Source organism: Bubalus kerabau, chromosome 18 (assembly GCF_029407905.1).
Source record: "Bubalus kerabau isolate K-KA32 ecotype Philippines breed swamp buffalo chromosome 18, PCC_UOA_SB_1v2, whole genome shotgun sequence".
In the NCBI taxonomy this organism is placed as follows: Eukaryota; Metazoa; Chordata; class Mammalia; order Artiodactyla; family Bovidae; genus Bubalus; species Bubalus kerabau.
Genome location: NC_073641.1, coordinates 21,400,267 through 21,427,693, shown reverse-complemented (window position 1 = coordinate 21,427,693; position 27,427 = coordinate 21,400,267). Strand labels below are relative to the sequence as shown.

Below are 27,427 nucleotides of genomic sequence, written 5' to 3'. Positions count from 1 at the left end.
GACTGTAGCCTGCCCAGGCTCCTCTGTCCATGGGATTTTTCAGGCAAGAATACTGGAGTGGGTTGTCATTTCCTTCGCCAGGGGATCTTCCTGACCCAGGGATTGAACCCGGGTCTCCCGCGTTGCAGGCAGACTCTTTACTGTCTGAGCCACCACGGAATCCCACCATATGCTTTGACATACTACAAAAAATTTCTTAAATTTAATGAAATACCATTTGTATTAGTTTCTTAGATTTATAGGTAATTTTTCACAATACTGTAACCTGTTAGAGTGTTAAGAAAATGTGCATTTCAATACCTTCATTATATAGGCGGTGGCAGTGATAGAGAGGTTAGATAACTTGCCCAAAGTTGCACATTTTAAAATAGTTTAGACCTAGTTCTTCTGTGTACTTTTTTCAAGTCTTCAAACATCTAGCACAGATGTATTACTTTAGTAATCAGAAAAATATCTATTAATAAAATACTTTGAATATATGTATAATATAATGAAAAATGAATATTATTAGGTTATAGCTTTTTATAGTAGAAGGTATCAAGAAAACAATTTAGCATTGTTATACTCTTTGAAATTCTTTTTACTAACTCTGCATTTATATAAAAACATTTCATTAATTATAGCACTATTTTAGAATTCAGTCCAATGATTTGCTTTTTGTTTTTTCCAATCCATTGACTTTGACAGCATAACATAAAGTGTAGGCTTTCAAAGTGGCCCTCTTGGAGGAGAAAGCCTCTGGAAGAATCTGTTTTCTAAAATGTTAAGATGTTATTTTATGATTACTCTTGCTTTTGAACAGTTTCTAATATTTTACAAAATGCTTTTAGGTATGTATTCCTGACTTTGATGATAATAGTGTAATAAATGAATACTAGATAAAGATTTCTCCTTTTAAAAAATCTCATACCCTTTTCAATTTTTATCAGAATGGTCTAATTTTACACAGACTTTAAATATCTTCTTTTAATTATTTGAAGAGTGATTAAAAACAAAGAGTGGTAAAAAACCAGAAAAGTGAGTTCTAATCAAATTTGAGGTTAAAGAAAGTTTTTTCTATGAATGAAAGTAGGAAATAAACATTTTTAAAAGAAAAATAACTTCTCTGGATACAGTTAAAAAAAAAATTCCTTCACATCAAAAGTCCAAGTAAATAATTAAGTGGCAAATAACAAACTGAGAAAAATGTTTCTGTGAAAAACCAGGATAGAAAAAGAAACGGCTAATGTCCTGATAGACAAATAACACTAATATTAAATTCACAAAGAAGAAATAAATAATTTATATGCATATATAAAAAATTTTAGCCTCAATATTAGCTAATTGAAACAGATATTATTCTTCATCCTACTAATTTAGCAAATCTTTATTAACTGTAGAATAGTACAACTTGGAATAATGCAAGGATATGGGAGTGTTATACACTGATACTACAAGCACCCTAATAACAGCTTCTGAAAAGCAGTTCACAATGTTTTTTGAACACTTCTTTAACTCTATGCATCACTTTTCTGAGAATCCCTCCTAAAGCACCAATTCAGGACTAATCTTTAAAGATACTTATTTTAGGATCATTCAGAACAGTTCAATGTCCAAGGTTTTAAAAACAGTTGAATACAGGGTAGGAATATAAAATGTTATAGAATTATATGGAATAATATATTAAAATGTGAAATAAACGCTATTTTAAATTTCAATTTAAATCTTGCTTTACTATTTTCAAATACTAATTTAATCAAGCACAAAATGTCTGATTAGAGGCTGAAAGTCTGAATCCTAATTATTCTGACTCCATACAAGTGAATTATAAATATTTCTTTTTTATATACCCTTGAGAATAAGAATTAGTGGACCTCTACAGAAATGTTCTACATGAGTTATTTATAAAAGTGGGTAATACTATATTTCTGCTGGTGTTCTGAAACTTAATAATGAATTAATTCATAAATCATTTAGTACGTCAATGTCTGTTTGCCTATTTTTTTAAGTACAGAAAATTATTAGCAGTCTGCACCTTCCAAATGAATAACAACCTTCTATCATTTATCTTTTGTTTTATAAAGTGCTCACATATTTAATCTATTTTTAATGATGACCTAATAATCTACTCCTGTGTATTTACTGGAATAGTAATCCATTTATTTTTCCTACTGATGTTTTTACTCTAAAATAGAAACAAGTGGGGGGAGAAAAGGATGTGGAATTATTTTATAAGCACTGCCTTCAGTATACTTTGCAACAATAGGCAATTCTCACAAACTTTTAAATTCATGACCTATTTATAACTTGTACAAAAATAATAAATAGTGGAACAGTCATGTAGAATTTAGACAGAAGAAGTTTTCCTCCCCGTAACCATCACTCAAGTATTCCTTTTTTAAAAATGAAGTATAGTTGATTTACAATATTGTGTAAGTATCAGACGTACAGCAAAGTGATTCTTATATATATATATATATATACCTCCAATGTTTTCCATTATAGGTTTTATAAAGATATTAAATATACTTTTATATGATACATAGCAAATTCTTGTTATCTATTTTATATACAGTAGTGTGTATAGGTTAATCCCATATTCCTAATTTATCCCTTCCTCTCCTCCTTTCCCTTCATCAATCATTTAAATGAAAGATTTCACTTGAGGCAATGGAATCCATGAGACAGAGATGCCCGGATGAAAACAGAAACAAACACTATAGCGGAATTAAATTTAGGATTTCCTCTCCTTCAAGTTTGAGGGAAATATGCAATCAGCAGCAAAGAACCAAGTGACGTCTGCTGCTTCAGCAACCTATGGAATCATCCAGGTAAGGAAGGACGAGCGCGGCACTGTGCCCAGGACAGGACTTGAGAGACAAACTGCCCACAGACTCGTTTTTCATTTGAGGAAATGGAGCCTAAGTGAATTTAAGTCATTTGTCTGAGGTCACACAGCGAGCTAGGGGCAGAGGAGGCACAATAAAGGTCTCTGGATGTACAGTGAACCGGTCTGTTAATACATTTCTACATAGTTGCTTCTAGCACTCGGTGCACCAAGAGCAATCGACGTCAGGTAAGCAATGCTTCCCGCCAACTCCAGGGTCAACGTGAGGAAAATTAAACAAGAGCTATGGAAAAAGATAAAACAAGTGGCCACTGAGTAGAAATAACGAATTAATGATAACTTCTTCCCACTTTCCTTCCATCCCCATTCCCCAAGGCTTCTGGGTCAAACTAAAAAGAACAGTACACAGCATCCACTAATCTGTGTTCTAGAGCTCTCACTGCCCCAGCGTGTGCTCTCGGGCACTTTTCTGTACCTCTCTGGACCCCATGTTATGATCTCAAAACGCAAGATGACCTCTCCAAGGCTCCTTTTCCTCTGTCTCTAAATGGCTGACATTAGCATCTTTTTTTTTTTCCTTTTGAACCCTTTATCCATGCAATGAGCTCATCATAAAGAAACTCCAACAGTCGTGATTTAAATGCAGAAAAAATTTCAATGTGTGTGTCTAATAACACCAGCTCTTAATAATTCTACTTGTACTATGACCAATTCAGTGTTTCATACTAATACAGTTCACTGAAAGAGAACACCTAGCTCTGACTGCAAAGCTGTCTTGAGACATTTCTGTTGGATGTTAGTTTTAAATTTCATATATTTTCACTTCACAGAACCTTATTTCCTCCTTTCAAGTCACAGGAGAAAAATTATTTTAATTTACAGATGGAAGCAACAACATAAAAGTGACTAATCACTTCCCACCCCCACAAAAATAACTATCTTTACACACCCAGTTTCTTCCCTTTCAAGCAACCTGAAATTACATTCTTCAAGCAGTTAATAAAACTCCATAGTAAATATAATACAGAGGAAACCAGAAGATGAAAAAACTGGCTGGTAGGGAAATTTTTCCTAACAGTATGCCAACTAAGTTTAATAGTTCACTGCAACCTTTTGGGTTTTAATGCTTCAAATGAATCCATAAACATAATGGATATTTATACAATGTTGGGATTAGGAGCCTAGCCCTACTGTCTCAGGAGTACATTCTCTGTTAGGAATGGACTACTTCAAAGACTGTGTTTTACACCAGCAGGATCTCCTCTCACCATAATTACTGTTGTTGTTACTGATAACAATTATCATCATCATCTTTTTAGCATATCATGTTGTATAAAGTAGAAATCCTACAAATTATCATGCTTAATTGCTTAAATAACCTTTTCAAATTTTCATGCATGCTATGTATCCCTATTTAGCAAATTAGAAAACCAATACTTAGAAGAATAAGGCAACATATTCAATCTTACAGCTAAGTTATAATAAAGCCAGGCCTTGAACAACCTGATTCCTGATCCTATTCCTTTATCTGTACCATAAGATGGTAAGTATGATTCCAAGTTGTCACAAGGTTAGAGCTGTCAGGATCCTACATTTACCCCAAGTACATTTAGATAGACGTCCTGAAATAGACATCCCTTTTACTTTCTGTAGAAACTCTCTCATTATTTCACATTTGAAACAAAAATCTTTCTACAATGTAAAAGTCATCCTTTCATGCTGGCCTCCCATATCACTGAAAATATATCTCCTTGTTTACTCAGCCCAAACAGAAAGTTATTGGGAAAAAAAAGTTAATATTTATTTTGAAAGTGAATAGGGCTCAAGAAGGAGAATAATAGAGTGTTTTTAAGCCGATCTTTCAAACATTTAACCTATATTAAAATAGCTAACATTTACCATTCAGAGAAGCGCAAACAAAATTCAGCAAGATATCACTGCACTTAGTACAATCATTACAGTGGTGAGTGTGGCCAAAGTGGTGCTCAGTACAAAAGCCTGCTTAAAATATCCAAATCTTACAAGCTAATACATGATCAGTGATTATCTTATAAGTTGGGGTTGGGGAAATGGTTCAAAATAGCTGGACCCTTTCCTTAACCCTCATATCCAAACAAACGACAGATGTATCAAAAATTAAATATAAAAAGAGAAACCTCAAAAGAACTAGGATAAATGTAAAAAAAGTGATGATTTTAATATGGAGTAGCACAATCCTTTGGAGAAGGAAACAGCAACCCACTCCAGTGTTCTTGCCTGGAGAATCCCAGGGACGGGGGAGCCTGGTGGGCTGCTGTCTATGGGGTTACACAGAGTCGGACACGACTGAAGCGACTTAGCAGCAGCAGCACAATCCTTAAACATGTTATAAAAGTAGTACATGGAGGAAAGTTTATTAAGCCTTGCTATATTAAAAGAAAATCATTAAAGCAAAAAAAATCAAGTAACCTGATTAAAAATTGGGCGATGACTTGAATAGCCTCTTCTTCAAAGATGAAAAAAATCGAACAAGCATATAAAAAGATGAACAATATTATTAATCATGAGAGAAATGTAATAAAACTATAATGAGATATAATTTCATACCCATTGGGATGGTGACATAAAAAAGCAGAAAATAGGTATAGAGGCAGATGTGGAAAAATTGAAACTCTTTTGCGCTGCAGGTAGGACAGTGAAGTGGTACAAATGCTATGGAAAACAGTATGAAGAATCTTCAAAAAATTAAGACTAGAACTCCCACATAACCTAGCAATCATACTTCTGGATATATATCCAAAAAAACGGAATCAAGTTTTTTCATAGCTGCACTATTTACAATAACCAACAGATGGAAGCAACCCAAATATCCACCACCAGTCAAACAGAGAAGCACAATGTGGTATCTACATACAATGAAATGTTATTCAGCCTTATTTTTTTTTTAATTTTATTTTATTTTTAAACTTTACATAACTGTATTAGTTTTGCCAAATATCAAAATGAATCCGCCACATGTGTTATTCAGCCTTATAAAGGAAGGAAATTCTGTCACAGGCTACATCACCAGTGAACTTTGAAGACATTATGCTAAAGGGAATAAGCTAGTGACAAAAAGACAAGTATTGTGTGATTCCACTTTAAGAGATATCTAATGTCCTTTAAGAGATATCTAATGTCCGATTCATAGAAAGTAGAATGGTGACTACCAAAGGTTTGTAGGAAGAAAGGGTAGTTATTGTTTAACGAGCTTCAGTTTTACAAGACAAAATATTTCTAGAGATCTGTTCCACAGCCATGTGAATATGTTTAACACTACTTAAAAGTGGTTTAAAAGATAATTAATTATGTATAATTATGTCTTTTTTTTTTTTTCTGGAGAAGGCAATGGCACCCCACTCCAGTATTCTTGCCTGGAGAATCCCATGGACAGAGGAGCCTGGCAGGCTACAGTCTATGGAGTCGCAAGAGTAGGACACGACTGAGTGACTAAGCACAGTACATGTGCTTTTAACCACAATAAAAAATTAGAACATTTATATGACTTTAAAAAGGTATAAAGTAAAATGCCAGACTGAGAAAAATATTCAAAACAGTTGTAAGAGTTACTTTCCTAAATATACTTAGCTATTACAAATAATTAATAAATGGCTATATTCCAATTTTTTAAATGATGAAATATATTAACAGGGAGTTGATGAAGAAATAGCAAATAAACAATGAAGAGATGTTAAACTCATTCATGAAACAGAATACTAAATAATAAATGATATTATATTTTATCCAAAATAGTGATGAAAATGAAAATGGATCATATCCAGTGACAGTGAGAGTGATAATGAGAAATTAATAGGTCCTCTGGCATGCTGCTTATGAGTGCATAAGATGATGAAACAATTCTAGATGCAAAATTTCCAATATATTTCCCTGGCAGTCCACTGGTTATGATTCTGTGTTTTCACTGCAGGGGGATAGGTTCAATCCCTGGTCAGGGCTAAGATCCCATCTGCCATGTGGCCAATAATAATAATAAAATAATATATCTTTGGACCAATGATTTCACTTGCTAGAAATACATCTCACAGATACATCTTAACATTTGTAGTGAGAATTAAATGAAGTAATCCTGAAAAGCATTATGCTTATTACATGAAAATTACTCAATAAGTGTCATTAATATTTTTATTAAATTTACTTGAATACAACTAAAATATTTCTAAGAGGTTACACCAGACAACGGGAAGAGTAGTTACTGTGGTAAGGGCAATGTAAAGCTGAGAGGGCTAAGGAAGGGCAGAAAGGGACTCACACAACTGTTACCTTTAATAGAGATTTTCACCATAAACATACATTATGTTTATGACTTTAAAATCCTAATTTTAGTCACTGAGATCAGGACCAAATACCCATAGAATATTGGAAAAATACTCAACATTGTCCTTTCTGAACTCTTTATGCCTTTAGTTTTCCTTTCTTTCTCTTTTAAGAGAACTAGCTAAGGCAACAGGGTTTCTTAGGGCAAGAAATCAAGAGCACTAGGAACTCCTTTAAGTGGGCAGTTTCCATAGTCACTACACATCTAGCCCTACTGTCTTGATGTTTCTAATCAAAGGCTCAGAAAAGGGATGAGAGAAAGAAAAATGAGGAAGCGTTATTTGTCACCTGAGTTCTCAAGTTTTCTAAAACAGCTGACCAAGTCTTAAGATGCTATATAATCATAAAAACAAAAAGATAACCAACTAACCCTGTGCGGTCAGACGTGTCAGAAAATGAATTTCAAAGCATAAGGCACAACAGTCTCACTAATCAGCCACCACTGAGGTATGAGATTAAGGAAACAATGCATCTTTCCCTCATTCTTCGTATGATTACAGCTTTAAAATGTGTGTTTAGTGGTTTCCAGTGAAAATGTTCAGGGCACGGCAGTGAAGAAAAGCTTCACCTGAGAAGACTGGCAGATTTTCTTCTCAAAGGCCCTGGAGATAGGCACTACCTTGGAGAAATTACTGAGGTTAGAATCCGGCACCAAGTTATGTAGATTCTGAAGCCAGCACGTGAGAGCAACCTCTTCTCTCAGAAGCAAACCCATATTACACAAGCTCACGAAACTGTCGAACGGAATCCAAATGCCAATTAACTTCTTCTCAATGAGCACTACGATCACTGGGCTGATTATAATGCTTGGACCATCTGACCCAGTACTTTCCTTTGCAGTAGAAAGTCCTATAGAACAGCGAAGACTATAATCAGAAGACTTCTTGGTAAACATGGAGCCAGAACAAAGACATAGATAAATAGGTGATAGATTAGATAGATGCATTAGACAGACAGACAGACAGATAGAAATGGCTATTAGTAAGATGATTAACATATTCTGAATGTTCAATGTCAGCCTATTAACCAACAGTTTCTCTCTCATGGACAATGTTTTGAAAAAGCACTGTCAATTTTTTTCTTCTGTGATTCTCTTTCATACCTATTCAAATTCCCACCAATCTCATTGGCATGCCAACACATCTGTTTAAAGTGTTGCCTCTCTGCTGCATTAAGCATAGATTTTGTATGTTAATTCACAGGGGAAGACTCTTATTTCTACATCTTTTCTTCCCTCTGTACTATATACAGATCCAAGAGAACACTTTGCAATTAACTGTGACCATAATATTAATTCTAGCCAAAATACAGCAGAAGAAACAACACAGCAAAACACTTTCTAGTATCCCCATACTGCAGCCCACAACTTTTGGTCACTTTACAAGGTCAATCTTCATTATTACTAGGCCTGACAGTAACTGCCTGGCTACAACAAGAAGCTGATAGCCTTAACTTTCTAGGTGGCTCCTGGTAAAAAGCCTGACTTTGATGTGTCTAAACAAGCATAAATATAGAACTCATGACAAGGTGTATTAGGATTGTAAAATCTTCTGAGAGGAAGCTGCCTTGAGCTGCCCTGCTTAGGAGATTTAAAAGCAGACAGATCAAAGCATGTGTCATTGAAAATCCTTCTGGTTGTCTTGAGAAAGGGGGTAAAATTGCAAACCCATCCAGTTGTATCCATTACTGTAATGACTGAGAATAGACCAGGATGATGAAAATGAAGGGTGAGTCGTGCAGAGTCATAATAATGGTCATCACAGGTCATGTGCCACTGATATTGAATTTTTCTTTTGCACAGCGAAGAGAGCTTTGTGTTTTTTCTGAATAGCTATGGCAACAGCTTTTATTTTTGAGTGCAGGGATTTCCTGTCTATAGACCCACGCATATGAGTAATATGCCTATCCCAAACATTCATTAGGATACTGAGGATGAGTCAAAAAACAAGATGGACATATGCCAAAAGGTTTTATACTAGGAGTAAAATCTATTTATCCACTGAATCGGCAAATTGAATTTGGGGAAGGTAAAGAATTCAAGGCTGTCACATCCTATTGTATCTGATACTTTCAAGTTAGGATTACATAAATAGGGAAAGAAGAGGCTAGAAATTCTGCATGCTGAGAAGGAAAGTCTAGAATGGAAGGGTTCTCTTTGCAGGATAAGGCACTCTGTAAAACTTGGAGTAACATACAATTTCTGAAGGGAAAATCTTCTTGAGTGATGCTGACTATAATTCTGTGCTTTGTGGAACATTTAATTGACAGTGTGTTTTTTATGGTGCTTCCCTTAACATTCAGCTCTCCTCAAACTGATGCTGTGCCTCTTTTAAATGGGCCACCCTGTATAATCTGAATGAGCTTTTTCCAGTAAAGAATCATGTTGATGTAAATCTACGTTGGCAAGAGCGTCATCAGAGTCAGCTGGGAGTGACAGGCATGTTCTAGCCAATTCTGGATGGTGTGTTGAAGTGTGTTGAAATATGCTTCCCAGGCTACAAGAGCCAGTGCACAAAAGCCTGCCCACGTCTTCACGGGGATGACGTGCTGAACAGCAAAGCCACGGCTCTGTCAGAACATAAAACGCATACCAGGAGCGTTTCTGGAAGAGAAGCCAACCTATCAATCACAACGAAAGCTACATAATCTTTACAGGTGAAAAGGTGCCAGCGCTCGCCCTTTTTCTTAGGGCCAAAAAAAAAAAAAAAAAAAAAACAAAACTTTGCACATGTTGCTTTGCAGGTCAACCTCCTGACACAGATCGTATTTCCTAGTAACAGCCAGGTTCACCTGGTATCCATTTGCGGGCAGGCAATACAAAGCAACAATTCAAACTCCAAAGAGAAAGCTAAGCTCTATCTATTTTCATATTTGTTTTGTTTACAAGGATGATTATGAAAACATCCCTGAATAAATCTTAAAATGCCGCATGGTCTTGCTCTCTTTAAAAAATAACCTAGGCCTACACATAAAACCTATTTATTTAATACAAGCAGTACCACTGTAATAACTATCAATATGCATGAACCATTGTGGTAAGTACTACATATATTTTTTCAGAAATTTTTTTCAATTCTTCAGTATCTTGCTTAAGAACAAGATTTTGTATCCAATGCAGCCGGGCTTGGGGTTGGGGGGGGGGGTGTGGCAGGGAGAATGGTAATTTCACAATAGAAAATCTGCCCTAGGGGCATACATCTGGAAACTACCAATTTCCCAATTGCCTTTCTGTATCTTCCATCACATCTCTCACCCCTGGAGCATGAATGTATGGTAAAGGGGTGGGAAGAACACGGCTTTACCAGACAGAAATGTTGACAGACCTGGCTAGCTGGTTCTCACTGCCTGTCTCCTCCGTTCCTATAAATGCACTGCAGCTGAATGAAAGTGCCTGGAATGAATTTCAACAAATAGACCCCAGAGGCTGGCCATTCCAGCCTAAGACTTGTTACTTGTCTAACTACATGGCCTCAAATGAGATTCTTGTCTTTGACACACATTCATCATCACAAAAAGTCCAAGACTGCCAGGGGATTGTTCATCACCAGACTCTCACCCACCACTGACTCTGTGAATCCCCCGGAGTCTAAGTCCCCCACTCCCCTACGCCCCCTCAAAATTTTCCATTGTGAGTTTCCATATTCTTGCTCTGACACTAATGTGTGTGTGTGTGTGTGTGTGTGTTAGTCGCGAAGTCGTGTCCAACTCTTTGTGACTCCATGGACTGTAGCCCACCAGGCTCTCTGTCTGTGCAATTCTCCAGGCAAGAATACTGGAGTGGGTTGCCATTTCCTTCTCCAGGGAATCTTCCCAACCCAGGGATCAAACCCGGGTCTAACGGCTGCCCATTATTTCAGCCCTCTGATGTGGTGGCTACTCCCCCTCCATCTTTTTGTACTACCTTAGCTAAAGGAGAAGCAGGTATCTTTCTTGCTCTCCTCTGCTTCTTGCAGAGAGAACTGTGACCATTTCTTAACTATCTTTCCTTTTACTACTCTGCTCTGAACCACCATTATATCTACCTATATTATACGTGTTATATCTCACCTGGATTACTGCAACAGTATCCAAATTGGTCTCTCTGTTTCTTCTTCTGCCCCACATCTCTATTTTCTACACAGGAGCAGGAATGATATTTCCAAAACTTAAGACAGCCTGTGCCCCTCCCTGAGGCAGGCACTCGCATTGCTAACACTTCTCCCTTCAAAACACTAGAGTCAATACCAAGAAAAATCCTATCACAGCCTCAAAATACGACACGATGTGACTCCCTTCTACGTCTTGGATTTCATCTTCTATAATGTCCCCCTTCCTCAAATACACCAATCACATCATCCCTCAGACCTTTGCACTTGTTATTTCTTCTGCCTGAAATGTTCTTCTTCAATGTAATTACTCACCTTCTTCAGACCTCTATTCAAATGTCACCATATCGAGAGTCCTCCCCAAAAAGGTATTTAAAAACTCTATCCCCTTGACTTTCCAGGTGGAGCTAGTGGTAAAGAACCTGCCTGCCAATGCAGGAGACATAAGAGATGCAGGTTTGATCCCTGGGTTGGGAAGAAACCCTGGAGGAGAATCCCTCGGAACAGCAACCGAGTCCAGTATTCTTGTCTGGAGAATCCCCATGGATAGAGGAGCCCAGTGAGTTGCAGTCCATAGAGTCGGAAAGAATTGGATATGACTGAAGTGATTTAATGCGCACACATGCACCTCTTACCCAGCTTTATTCTTCCTTATTGTACTTACTATTCTCTGGGCTACCGGAATATTTATTTATATATTGCCTTCTTCCCCATTAGAATACATGTTCCATGTGGGGGTGGGGGGACAGGACTTTGTCTTTTTTACTCAGTGTTATATCTTCAGAAGAGTTACAAGATACAAAGTAGACACTCAGAAATTATTGTTTGAATAGATGGAAGATAACAAGATATTTAGCACCTGACTCTTATCCTGGTGAGCCAGTCTTGAAATAGAAAAAGTACCTTAGTAGACAAATGGTTTTCTGCATATAGTCCATCAGACTTGCTGGGCATGCTTTAAGCATTATATTCTTATGCAATTTAATGAAAAGGCAGATAGAGTCCTCACATAAATAGTGTCTCCGGTCTGGGCATCAGAACATGAGTGCCACGGGTGGAATTAACACATCTCATTTGAATGTAAATACAATCGTGTATTCTATTTCTGGAGGATTATCTTAGAAGGAGTAGAAGGCATTAGGTAGCTGAAAGATGGTCCAGATTGGTCTAATTGAACTAAATCTCACGTTCCAATCCTTAAGTGTTCAGTGCACACACTTGTGGTTTAGCAAGCTTGGGGCAGGGTAATAACTCAAAATGTCACTTTCTTTTATTTGGAGTAAAGCTATTGAGAAAGATAAAAGTGATCATGTTTCACTTAAGCATATAAATCCCTGGTGTGCATACATGTGTGAGTGTGGGTGTGGGTGTCTGAGAGAGAGAGAGAGAATGTTAGCTGACCTCTGAAACTTGATTCCAACTTATATTTATGGTCACCTTCTGCAGAGAAGGTGTACCCAATCTCACTCAAACCCCATATAATCCCCATATTGGTTGATGTTGCTCCTTTGGTGAAAAGAACTTCCTTCCTGCCACTTTCTGTCCTTCCATACTTCACTCCAGTTCTCTCCTTACTCAGCTCCTCTAGGCTTTATGTTCATATCCAATTCTTTTCTAGGCCCCACTTTTCTCCTTGTAAAATGTGATAATTAAACCTAAACCTAAGTTGCCATGAATATCAAATAACATAATCTAAAAGACTTCCATGGCGGTCCAGTGGCTAAGACTCTGAGCTCCAGATACAGGGGGTATGGGTTTGATCCCTGGTTAAGGAACTAGATCCCGCATGCCACAACTAAGTTTGCATGCCACAACTAAAGACACATCTTGCAGCTGCAACGAAGACCTGCCACAGCCAAATAAATATTTAAATAATATAATCTAAGTAAAAACTCAGTATGGGCCTTCTTTGTGACTACCCTATGTCATACTCCACCTCAAGATTCCCACCACAGGAAACACTTTCTTCTTTCCTATAAACTCCACCACTCTTTGCACTTAGTTATGGCAACTACTAATGCTTTATGGTTATTTTGAGTAATCATATTCTATCTCCATCTGATCACAATCCTAGAGAGCAAAGACAACACCCCAATAGCATCCCACACAGCAATTTACATACACACAGTAGGAGACGAATTAAGCTCCCGGATTTTAGTAGGTTCAGATCACCCTCAGTGTTCTTCCACGACTCTTTTTACGTGACATTTGAATAGCACTTTATTCTTTTCAAAAAGTCTTTTCATTAAGTATATCATTTGAATTTTTAAATAATTCTAAGAAGTAAGGAATGAATTAGCAATAGTTACATTTTATGGATGCACTTAATTGTGATCTGTGGAGTTGAAATAATACCCCTGGGATCACACAGTAAGTGAGTAGCGGAGTCAGAGGAGACAGTACATTTTGGGCCCTCTTTCTGTATCACAACAAGATGGTGCTAGGGATACACTAGTGAGTAAAGTGATCAGTGGTTCTAGATCAGTGCTTCTCAACTAGGGACAATTTTGCCCTCAGGGGACAGTTAGCCAAATAACTAATAATTATAGGGTGGTAAAAACAGGGTACCAATACCTGACTTTCTGCTTAAGAACTGGAATTACCTAATCCAAGTTCAGTGTGTTTACCACCAACTAAGGGATTCAGACCCAAAGAACAAATGTCCTTCTTCAAAAATAGATGCCCTTCTTCCAGCAGTGGAAATATCAGTGATTCAGGATCACTCAGTTGAAACATTAGAGCATCTGATGCACCAAGACAGCTTGAAGCATAGGGGATGTCATTGATCGAATTTAAATGTTGAATATAATGATGAGGCTATTTTCTTTCCAAATCCCTTTCAGTCATGCTTATTACCTTAAGGAGAAGGACTCCATCGGCCTTTCACAACTCTGCATTACTCACTAGCTGCCATTTTAGGCTGAGAGCAGACCTCAGGCTCAGAACCACTGCAGGTCACAGCCTCTAGCTAGACTTGAATCCATTTAACCTGCTTTTTTTTTTTCAATTGCATTTTTGCCCAATTATCTTCTATTTATGATAAGTGACACTGGTTTCCAATTTATAATAATAAAGATACAAGGCTTCATGCTTAAACAGATAGGCCTTTAAATAAAAATATAAATCCACTAAAAAAATTAAATACAACATGGTACAAATGATCCACAGGCGTACCTTAAACTGGGCAAGTGATACAGGAATAAGCACACCATTAATGACCCTGCTATTGTTATTGTAAGAGGGCTTTATTAAAGAAACCTGGTCCTATTCAGAGGCGAGCCTTCGCATTTGGCCTTGTGCGTCATCAGCCTCCAATTCATATATGTTTTAGTTATTACTACCAATAAATCACACACTGTTCTATTTGGCACCCACTCAATAGTAAGCCATAAAAAAAAAAAATCACCCTGCGAAGTAAAACAAATACTATAAACCCAAAGAAGGTAAACAAGCAGAAATGATAATCCAAATAACCTTATTAGTCAGAAAGTTGCATTCTTTAAAAAGCTCAACAATACACACTCACCATTTATCTATATAAATGTGAAATCAGCTATATAAGAAAATGAAAAAAAGCCCTATGTACCCTACTAATTAAAATATACAGTCACTTCATTTAATTATATTTAATTTAATCAGAGTGCTATCTCATAAGAATAATGGAAAGGAAATCAGTTGGTTTGAAAGAACTGCAAGGTAAAAATGGACATGAACTTTAGGCCAAATAGTTACATTAAAATAACCTATCTATGCTAAATCTCTTCAAAAAAATTTTTTTTCTATTATTCAATTTTACTTATTCTGAAGATCTACTTTGGAGAAGTGATGCTTTGTTTCCACCAGTTCAAATTTCTCCAAACTTCATACTAAAAAAACAAAACCAAACGAAAAACAACTATGCAGAGTGTTCTGGGTTTTTTTTTTTTTTTTTTTTTTGCTTGTTTCAAATTTCTCCTCAACATCTTGTCATTTCTTTTATAAGCCTAGGTCTTGTATATAACTGAACTACTATGACTTCTAAGACATAAGAACTAGTCATAAGAGTTTAACAAGCAAGTTATTCAGTAATTTACCATGCATTATAAATATACTTACATATTTTTCAGAATACAACAGGCATAAATTATTTCAAAGTATAAACTAAAAGTTACTGAAATTGAAAATTAGGGACAGTATCATCTACCAATTTATTCAGATATACTAAAGTCAGATCATATTAGTCCAGGTTTGTGTAAATCCAGAACACACACTCATACACACAGAGTTGTGGCAACAAAGTCCAAAATATGGTTAATCATTCAGTTTGAAACTTCTTTCCACTATGGCAATCAAGCACAACATAACCAAGACTTCTAGACTGGAATGCTACAGATCTCCCCAGGTGTTTGGCGTAAGAACAGCAGCAACTGAGAGAACAGCAATTAAAGAACAAATATTTACTAAATGCATATTATACAGGCGGCACAGCCCCTCACAGTGGATACAAAGATTGATTCATGTGAGGGTTCCTACTTTTCAGGAACTTATGTTCCAACTACACAGTCAAAAGACACACGTGAAAAAGAAGACAGCATAAGACAGAAAGTGTTAAATAAATGGCAACACTGTGCTCTCAGCTCAAGATAGATCTCACCAAATGAAGTCAGGCCATTTGGCCCTGTACACATTTGCTCATGAAAACCCAAAGTTGAGCCATTAATCCCAATGTGTTCACTTTCACTTTCTTTCCTCTCATTAAACTTTACATTTTATTTATGATGTACTGACCCAAAGAAAACAATCTCAGAAATGCCCTTTTAAAGAAAACAGACAGACAGACAGCATTTACTTTTGGTCCCAGAGATATTTCCATTATGAAAGCAGATCTCCTGTTAAGTCCAAGAGGCTTTTCCAAAATAGGGGGATTGGGCAGGAAGGCTGGCAGATGACTAGAAGGAGAGTGTTTTGAGGTCAAACGGGCTGTGGTCCCCCTGTCTAGCCACCCGGTCAGTCACAGTCAGCCTGCCAGCTCTGGTTACTAGGCAGTTGGCTGCTCTGTTGCCTAGTGACTTGAGCCTGCAGACCATCATTTCCAGCTGGCTCTACTGGAACCTAACTGTAATAGATTTCTGACTTGATCTTTTTCTTTAGACTTCAAGTCTTTCATGCCTTTTTCTCTGAATCACTGAAAATGAAATTATATTCTAATTGGTTTTGTCTTGATGTCAGTCTTTTTCTAAAACTACTCTATATCAGAATGTTTTCTGCTGACCTTAAAACCTTCCTTCTTCAAGGACATATATTTCACCTACACACACATATATTTTTATGGAAAAAAAAAAAAGATGGCTACATTCATATGAGCTACGGGTGTTAAACAAGTAAACTGAGATTCCACATTAAGAAAAGGCTCTGTTCCTCCCCTTCTGTTAACTAACCACCATTTCGTAAAGTCATTGAATATCCATTGTTACAGGTTCCATATATAAGCAGGGTAGAGAAATAAATGAGAACATGATTCTTAACCCAAAGGAAGGTAATGCTGAAAGAACACAGGATGGAGAGTTAGGCACACCTTAGTTCAAGGTTTAAGTCAGTTCATTTCAAGGCTGTCTAGCTGAATGATCTTGATTGTGTACCAGTTTCCTTGGGACTCAGCATCTGCATATGTAGAATACAACTAATAATACTTAAATTCAAGCTCGTTTCTTTTGAATGATTAATGTACATAAAGCATCTGACACACAGCAGGAGCTAAACCGTTATTATATACGTGTGAAAGTTGCTCAGTCATGTCCAACTCTTTGAGACCCCATGGACTGTAGCCTGCCAGGTTCCTCTGTCCATGGAATTCTACAGGCCAGAATACTGGTGTGGGTAGCTGTTCCCTTCTCCAGGGGATCTTCCCTACTCAGGGATGGAATCCAGGTCTCCCCATATTGCAGGCAGATCCTATACCATCTGAGCCACCAGGATATTGTTAGAATAAGTCTCAGGTTATATAAAGGTGTGTTTTTATGAACCTAAGTTTTAATTCCAAAGTGAAATCAAACAATTCCTTCTGATATCAACTCAAGATCTTTTTTTTTTTAAGATCTCATTTTTTTTTATTTTATTTTTAAACTTTACATAAGTGTATTAGTTTTGCCAAATATCAATATGAATCCGTCACAGGTATACCTGTGTTCCCCATCCTGAACCCTCCTCCCTCCTCCCTCCCCATTCCATCCCTCTGGGTCGTCCCAGTGCACCAGCCCCAAGCATCCAGTATCGTGCATCGAACCTGGACTGGCAACTCATTTCATACATGATATTTTACATGTTTCAATGCCATTCTCCCAAATCTTCCCACCCTCTCCCTCTCCCACAGAGTCCATAAGACTGTTCTATATTTTGAGAATAAGTACTTCATTTGAAATAGTTAGCCTTTATGTCCTTAAAATTGAATATGAAATTATTTTCTTCTGCTTTGTATATATGGTAGAAGAGATTGGTGTGTTAAGATGGTACATCATTGAAGATGCAATAAAATTTTAACTTCAATTTTTTATTACTATCCACAGATTTCCACATTTCTTACCCCAAATCATGGCTTCCAGATGGTGTTCTAGACTGAATACCATTCATCCTGAAGGCCCTGAAGCCTTTTTATGAGTCACATAATTATTAAACCACTCTATCCCCTGTTTTTACCCATGAGGTATACACCTCACTAACTTACAACAGCAAGTTGGAACTGGTTTTTAATTACTTATCTTAAATGTACTTAGTTTGTTATCACTTGGTAAATTTAATTAGTCAATTTTTACTTGTAAATATCAAATGGCTCTGTATCCATATGACTTATGAATAGAGTCTACAATTTAAAAAGGCTGGTAATTAAGGTCTAATATCGAGTGGCCACAGAATTGGAACTACATGACTTCTACTATGTTAAACTCTTCATGGTTTAAAACATGTTTTGCTTTGGTTTTTTTTTTTCCCCCAGCAGCAAAACCATTTAAAAAATGACATAACTTTGCCACACTGGTGATAGTAAAGCTTCTTCCTGAAACTGCTACTTGAACAACAATTTTGGTAGTTTTCTGTTTAAGGAACAAAAAAATGTACTGAAGCTCCAAAGCTCAATTAATTCAGTAATCTCACAAGAGCTTTTTATTTATAAAGATATTTATATAAAGAATAACTTAAAAATTATTTTAATGAACTTTGAGACAAATTTTTTTTTAATTTTTTTCTCATTAGCATTTCTACCAAGTTTATTAGAAAGACTGTTTTGCTTGGAAGTAATTTCACCACTAATAGAATGACTTTGGCACAGATACACTTAATATCTTTTCTATTTCTTTAACATAAATGTCAAAGGTCACAGGAAGTACATATGCATAATAAATTGCAATGTTACTTCATTGTTTTCTTCACTGTCTTTAGTTACTATTTGTCACATTTTTATTTTTAAATGCTCAGTTGCTCAGTCCTATCGGACTCTTTGCAACCCCAAGGACTATATCCCCACAGGCTCCTCTGTCTATGGGATTTCCCAGCCAAGGATACTGGAGTGAGTTGCCATTTCATCCTCCAGGAATTTCTTAAATATTACAAAGCGATTAACAAGTTCTTTAAGATGAATGTCTTCCTGAGGTTTTCTGATTTTAGGAAAGGTTAATCAGATTTTCAAAAGTTATAGTCACTTTTAACTTGCAGTGCCCCAGGATTTCCAGGGAAGGCACAGGGCCAGTTACACCAGGGACACAGTTCAGCCAACTGGCCCCACCTACCCTGCTGGCATTACTTCCTGTTGTGCAGCTCAGAAACTCTCCCCCAGGAAACTTCCTCCCCACCTCCTTGTATCACACTACCCAGAGCCCACCTCTGAGTTCCCAGCTCCAAGGGCAGCACCAGCAACGCCCTTCTCTGGATATCACCACTATAAGTGATGGAGAAAAGATAACCTTAAAGTTAAGATGGGCAAACGACAGAGTTGGAACAAAGGAGAGAGTTCTCAAATAGAATCTCTAAATAACAGCTTTGAAAAACTACTTGGGTGTGTGTGGGTGTGTTTGTGAATGGGGTTGTGTTTGTGTTGCACCTATAAACTCTCTAAATGGCTGGATTTCTTCTTTGTAGGTGATAAAGGGTTTCTGGCCCATTCTGTAACTTGAATAAAATCTATAGGGCATTTCTCTCTGAAACAACAACCAACCATTAAAAGCAACTATAGTTGCTGAAGAAATCATGACTCAAGAAAGCAAATTTTCACTTTTAAGCATGAGCAATTTTTTTTTTAAGGCATGAGCAATTTTATATCCAAAGCCAATGCCCAGTAAAGTTTATAATGAGCAAAAGTTATGGCAAAAAAAAAAAAAAAAAAAAAAAAACTTATGTAGCTCCCTAAAAATCTTTTAAGATTTTCTAAAAGCCTCCTAAAAAAGGCCTTTCAAAAATCCACCTAAAGGAATTGTTTTGTTGTTTAAGGATGTTGCTAAGTGCTTTTTCTACCTTTGGATACGTTGTAATTAAACACACACACACACACACACCCCAGATATTTTAAAGACAAGACACGTATTACCTGGACAGTATCTTGCCCAAAGAAATCCTATTGCCTACTACACACTCTGGAACACTTTGCTTCATTTGGTGCATAGAACCCAGGGTAAAGTGAGGAAAAAACATGAAAAATAAAAGATTTTCCTGAAATAAACTTATACTGAAAGTTTTCTTCTCCAGAAATTTCAGTGATGTTTATGCTGACATAAGAGGGAATTCCCTACACTGATGAAAACAGAGTCTCATCTATAATGACTAGACCACAAGGTACTAGATATTAAGTAAAAATGGAAAAAAAAAAAAAGCGGTGAGAAGTATGAACACAAGAGGGTCCTAACCTGACACACGGCATCAAATGGAGCACCAGCCTCAATGAACATTAGCTAGGGATGTAATTGTTACTTAAAGCTTTGTCCCATCCATGAAAAACTGACAGGTTAACCATTTTAAAATGAGGTGGTTGTTATTTAGTCACTAAAGTGAAAGTGAAATTTGCTCAGTCATGTCCAACTCTTTGTGACCCCAAGGACTATACAGTCCATGGAATTCTCCAGGCCAGAATACTAGAATGGGCAGCCTTTCCCTTCTCCAGGGGATCTTCCCAATTCAGGGATGGAACCCAAGTCACACTGTGGGCGGATTCTTTACCAGCTGAGCCACTAGGGAAGCCCAAGAATACTGGAGTGGGTAGCCTATCCCTTCTCCAGGGGAATCTTCCTGACCCAAGAATTGAACTGGGGTCTCCTGCATTGCAAGATTCTTTACCAGCTGAGCTACCAAGGAAGTCCTTTGGTAACTAAGTCACATCCTGCTTTAAGATTCAGCCTGAGCAAGACTGGATTAATGGACACATAATAAAGGAAATATTAGCTTATAATGACCCTCATTAAGTGTCTGTCCCCATGCAAAATACTTTAATTTACACATTAATATACTTAATAAAACCACAACACCAAGTGAATACTATTATGAATCCTAGGAAACTGGGTACAAGTGAAATAAGCCTATATTAAGTAACTTGTTCAAAATCACACAACTAGTAAATGGGAAGTCAAATTTTAATGTAAGTAATTTGACTTCTCAGATACTCCCTGTCCAAGGGTCACATGGCACATGGAGCATTGTGTTTTTTTCAGTAAACTACTTTTTAAATAGGTTATGAAAATCCAAATGAAGCCTGGTTAAGAACAACCAAGATCAACCTGATAAATACAGCATCCGTTCAGTCGCTCAGTCGTGTCCGACTCTTTGCGACCCCATGAATCGCAGCACGCCAGGCCTCCCTGTCCATCACCAGCTCCCGGAGTTCACCCAAACCGACGTCCATGGAGTCAGTGATGCCAACCAGCCATCTCATCCTCTGTCATCCCCTTCTCTTCCTGCCCCCAATCCCTCCCAGCATCAGAGTCTTTTCCAATGAGTCAGCTCTGCATGAGGTGGCCAAAGTACTGGAGTTTCAGCTTTAGCATCATTCCCTCCAAAGAAATCCCAGGGCTGATCTCCTTCAGAATGGACTGGTTGGATCTCCTTGCAGTCCAAGGGACTCTCAAGAGTCTTCTCCAACACCACAGTCAAAAGCATCAATTCTTCGGTGCTCAGCCTTCTTCACAGTCCAACTCTCACATCCATACAGGACCACTGGAAAAACCATAGCCTTGACTAGACGGACCTTTGTTGGCACAGTAATGTCTCTGCTTTTAAATATGCTATCTACGTTGGTCATAATTTTTCTTCCAAGGAGTAATAAACATGAAATAACTTAGGGTGTTTAGTTAAGAAAAGAGAAGAATTTTAAAAAAGCATGATAACACTGACTATGTTGATTAATGGGCTTATCAAGATGAATAGAGTAAGGTCTTGGCTCTCTGATGGGTTACTCCAAGCTTCTTGCCTTAAGGTCTAAATTATGGAAGATGCGAGAGACTGAAGCTGTGGAGTTTCCAAAGCAGATCCAGGAAGCAAGAATGGCAGGGAAGGAGATTTCAGTTGTATATAAGCAAGGACTTCCCAGTCAATAGACTTGTCAAAAAACAGAATTGCTCTATATGATCCTCATCCAGCAGGTCTGCAGAAATGTTCATCACAGATGTTACTCTACAAACTCAACTATGGTATAGAGGGAGAACTAATAGCCATTAGCACATTGTGACTGACACGGGCCGGCCATTACCCACATCTGTTTTACCTTGTGGCTCAGCTGGTAAAGAATCAGCCTGCAGTGCAGGAGACCTGGGTTTGATCCCTGGGTTGGGAAGATCTCCTGGAGAAGAGAAAAGCTACCCACTCCAGTATTCTGGCCTGGAGAATTCTATGGACTGTATAGTCCACGGGGTCCCAAAGAGTCGGGACACGACTGAGCGACTTGCGCTTTTTTTTTTTTTGGTAACAGGACTGAGATAGGTTTCCCAGCCTCCTTTGCTGTTAGATGTGGCCGCAGAACTGACTTCTTTCTGGGGAATCCTGGGATAAGTAATGGGTGCAATTCTAGGCCTGCCTTATAAAAACTCACCAATGCCATCTTCTGTGATCTTCTCCTCTGATTCAATTGAGCCCGGCAAACTTGGAAACCATGTGTTACTAACAGCGGAACCATAAGATAATAGGAGCCGGGGTCCCTGAGCTACCCAGGTCAGGCTAGCCCCCCACAAGAAGCAGAAGCAAGAAATAAATATTTACTGTGTCAGTCCACTAAGATTTGGAGAGTATGTTGTAGAGCAAAGTGATTATCTTAACCAGATGCTTTCCAATGTGATTTTTTATATATATATACTGTAGTGTAAGTAATTTGAAATCAAGGAATAGCTCCTGTTCAACTTTGTAATCAGCAGGTACAAGATGAACACTTCGGATTCAGTAGGTAGTAAACATATGCATATTGAATGGAAGGGCGTATCAGGCATAGGAAACAACATTCTGAGGCAGGTGTGTAATTAAATGACTATCTAATTGAAGAGGAGGAGAGGATTTGAGCATGGTGGTGGTAGTGGCAGCAGTTTAGATATCAATATGTATTTGTGTGTGTGTGTGTGTGTGTGTGTGTGTGTGTGTGTGTGTGTATAATCAGCACAATTCGGAATATATTTTAAAAATTCTGGGTCATGCTTAGTCCAATAGTGAAAGCACAGATGGAATGATATTTGTCAAAAGACGCCCATGGGTATTATGAACATCTTGGGTCTTGTTGAACCAATAAGGAAAATGTGAAGTACTCTTTCCAACTGCCGGGCCGGATGCTTTTTCCATGAGGGATACTGTCTGCCCTCAAGTTACTGAGAACTGATATCACGATTTTTCTTTCTCATTTCCATTGCTCTTTCGACATCTCCTTCATCTGGTGGAGACACCACAACGAAGGATTGGCAGAAATTGTGCTCTTGGAGCTTCTCCAAACAGCATCAGAAAAGGAAGTGCCAGAAATTTCAAAAGAAAGCCTGTTTTCATGAGATTTCCTGCCTTCCTTACATCTCAACATGTCCAAATAGTTCCGATAACCTTCAGTTGAACTTGAGGTTGCTTCACTCCAACAAAAATGAAGTGTCTGCGTGGAGGCTTACCCATTCAGCAACAGGTACACTTTAGGAACTATAATTTAAAAGGCATCTCAACCAAAAGGGACAGCACATGCCCAGATTCTGGCTCTGACCCTTTCTGAACTCCAGCCAGCTCTCCTGTTCAGGCACTTGATATTTCATCTCAAGCCATCCCTCTCCCTCAGAGCATCTCCCAGAGTTCACCTACGCCTTTCATTCACTGCTTATTTCTGACAAATTTTTTTCACAAATATCTCCCTGAGAGAGAAGTCATCCTTCTTCATCATTTTTTTAAGACTGAAAAATTCAATGTTCGTCTTACCTCTTTTAGGAGCCTTATATCTAACTAAACTTAGAAATATCACTTAGTTAAAATCTTGGGGACAATAATAACACTTCCCAGATCAAAGATCTAGCTATTTAAAATGACAATTCTAAGGTCAGACATTTCTTTGGGTGGGGAATGCCTTTTATTTCCTTTGTTGGCTGTTTTCATCTCTGACATGAATGCATGCCTGGGTAGGGTCATGTTGCTTAAGTTTAGATTTTGATTCTTTCCTTTTATTGTTGCTTCTTTCCTAGAAGTCTTGATTCTGGATTTATTTTGGGGGGGGTGGTGGTTTGTTCTGTTTTATCCATTTCTAGTATACTTTTTCATGTTCTGTGAAAAAGCTGTATAAAAATCAGTTTCTATTTTTTTTCTATTCAGTCAGTCACTACTTTTTGTTATGCCTGTTTCCTTCATCATAATTAATATTCATTTTGCCAAAACATGGAGTAGTGTATAGAACTTACTACTGCCTAAAATTAACCAACTGTGTATCACAGATCCCTCTTTCTCTGATCATAGCCTAGAATTGCCTCTTCTCAGGCAGAAACACCATAATAAGCTCACGCAATGATTTATTTTAATATTTGTTTTATGACAGCATGAAAATACCAAGAATTGTCTAGACACCTAGCTGGCACCATACGCATAAAACAAAGTAACCTATTACAGCAGATAAAAACATGCATATAGCAAATAAAAATACTGACAAAACAGTCAAAGAATTCATATGCGAAGAACAGAGCAATATTGCCAAGTACCAGCCTGAAACTTTTTGCACTGGCATTCCTAAACCCACTGAAAAGGCACGTTGAGATTACAAATATATTAAAGTCAGCAGCTAGGAGGGGTTTTACTGGGACACACACCCACCCACCCACACGCTCCATACACATCTCTGTTGAATCGGGGGGTCATGCAGGAAAGAGAACAAACTACGATTTTCTTCTCTCCTTTCTGGTCTTTTCCCCCCATAGGCTGTTGCAGGATCTGGCAGGGCTACTAGCTTAGGAATCAAAGAAACGCCACCATGTCAGTATTGGAAAAAAAAACCTGCATTCTTATTTGACATCTGGAATCCAGTTTTCTTGTAGGAACTTGCAATAGGAATTGAACTTGGAGCACCACCCATGTCAAAGGATTATTACCAATCTCAAGGATTTCTGCCCTGACTTGGACATCTGTGGGATTTATACTAAGGTAGATTATTTCCGATAAATCATGGGTGAGGAGTGAAGACGGTCCTCCACTCTCCTTCCTTCCCCTAAAGTGAAAGGCAGGAGGCGCAAAAATCACCCAGAGGCACCTGGCCACCATGTCTGCTCATCCGTGCAAACCTTACCACGTATGTGCCACGGTGAACCGCCGCTGTTTGGGGATGTTGCTACTGAGAAGCATCCTGCGCAGGAGCCTGGGGGAATTTCTCGGAGAAATCACGGGTGAGAGCTTGGGAGACACCGATTTCCTTGAGGTCTTGGACTTCTCGTGCTGCAACAGGTTTTCCCGCAAGGATTTCACAAGATCCTCGTTCAGCCAGGGGTTTGGACAATGCGGATTATCCACTTCAGGGACTGTTAAAGTGTCCGGGCTTGTCGTCTGCTGAGCCATTTTCGCGGTCAACTTTGTACACTTGGCAGTGATCCAGGGCAACGTGGTTGCCTGGCCTCCTTCCAGTGACTGCCTCACTCGGCTCCCGGGGAGAGGTCCGGGGAAGCAGGTCGGAACCAACCGCTGCTAGTTCATTCGGCCGCCTGCCTCAGTCTCTCGGCGGAGACGGGGCTGGGAGCAGGGGAGGCGAGTGCACTCCACGGCGGAAGCCTCGCGAACGTCACCCCTCCTCTGCCGATCCCCTGCCAAGGCTCACCGCCGAGCTCGCGGGGCAGAGGAACATGGAGGGAAGCCACAGCGAGCGAGGCTTCTGTCAGCGCTACGAAACAGCCTGCTAAACTATTGGAACTAATGCGCCGCAGCTGCTCCAGCGACTTCTGCTTATGTACATAAAACGTCCGGGGCGGGGGGTGGGGGGGGAGCGGTTAGGGCTTAACCATCAGATGCCTGCTGCCCGTTGTTTGGCCAGTCTTTTCATTTGCTTATTCCTGAATCCAGAGGAAAGAAAAACTTTGAACTTGACCTTCCTCTCCCGCAAGGTCTATTTATCTCCCTGAGGTCCCCGTTCATAAAAGAAATTGCTAGTCCCTCGGTTTTTATAAGGGGGGAATAAACAAACAGGAGTTAGACAAGGAGAAATAGTTCCCTGTTTGCTCAGCTCCATCTGATGGTCCTTGTAAGACAAATCCCAAGAGGAGAAAATGGACTCTTTCTTTTCCTCTTTCTGTCTAGTTAGAAGCCAAACAAAAGATTTCAAAATACTACATATGGAACACATCACAGGTTGTGTCGTTTAGCCTAATGAAAGCCCTTTCAAAGCGTGGAACAACACAGTTACAGCCCCAAATGGTATTTGTTATATCTTTGCATTTAAACTGATGACACTCCAGAGGAACAGACTGCTTTCATATGGGGATTTAAAAATGATTTTTAAAGTTTCAATCATTGCTTATGGTATAGACATTTTATTCAACTATAAAAGAAATAAATCTAGCTTTCTGGCTTTCCATAGTTATTTCCTCAGTTGTTTTTAATATAAGATTTTTATGTGTGATCAGAATAGCTTCTACAAACTCACTCAAAGTAGGTTTAAAATAGAAGAAATTATTTCTTGCCTACTTAGTTTGCTACTGGAAAGAAGAATTAAATATTACAATTCAAGTAAGTAGGTAATAAAGCCTGTTAAATCTCATTATATGGCCACCAGAAGTACAAGCTTCAGATATGCATTTGAAAGGGAATCCAAACCTTTGATTATAGATGTCCCCAGCAGCCTAGTGATGCTACAGACAGTTCAAGATGGAAATCAAAGCACATTTCTCAGGATCTAATAATATTTTTAAAAACTTTAAAACACAATAACTTAAGAAGGAGTTAGGAAATACATTCAGATAAAATGGAAAACAGAGTAGCCTGATCCAGTTATTTTTTGGTTTCTATAATTACTGTGAGGTGGATTCTAAAAGTTCCTCCTATTTCCTTCCTTGGGTGTTCCACCTGAAGTTTTAATTCCTTGCATTTAAAATGTTACAGAAAAGGATACTCTGAGGATTGGACCATATAAGCCCAGGGCCACCATTTGGTGTACCTATAATAATTTAACAGTACACATGTACCTTGACTTCATCAGAAAATTTGGTATATGTAATGATTAAAATGATACCAAATTTCTGAAAAATGGGCTGAGGGCCTGACAATTACATTAGAAGTTGTACAAAACAGGAGTACCTGCTTACATTCAAAGAGATCGTAATTTAATGGAAAGGACTACACTATGCTCGGAAAAAGACACCAGAACATCTACAGAGTGAAATTATCAGGCGCAGAAAAATAACAATGAGAATGGTGTGCATGAGTGAAGAGAGAATGCTGAGTGCAGTACAGCTTGAAGGGAGGGAATCAACAATTAATGGAAAGGAAGTTAACACAAAAGACCACTCAGATTGAGGGATTAGAACATGAAAATACAATAAGGAATTAGTAAGCAAGTCTTGTTCAAGACTAAAAACAAATGAAGTTAGTAGATATAAAACCTATTCAGGCTTGTAGATATAAAAAGTTCAGATAACAGGATAAAGTGAAGGGGGGAAAAAAACCAATAAGTAGTAAACCGACATGACAAAATGGAAAAAAAAAATTGCCACTCTCTAAAGACTTGTTTCATTCA

At 38.1% G+C, this 27,427-nt stretch overlaps 1 protein-coding gene across 1 annotated transcript in view; it reads right to left on the bottom strand.

The window, feature by feature from the left end:
• Positions 1 to 25,600, bottom strand: part of PDE4D (phosphodiesterase 4D) — an 849,844-nt gene extending 824,244 nt beyond the window's left edge. The window contains exon 1 of the mRNA XM_055555248.1: positions 24,995 to 25,600. Coding sequence (XP_055411223.1) covers positions 24,995 to 25,260 — 266 coding nt within the window. The 5' untranslated portion in view covers positions 25,261 to 25,600. The remainder of the gene's footprint in view (positions 1 to 24,994) is intronic.
• Positions 25,601 to 27,427: the final 1,827 nt, after the last annotated feature.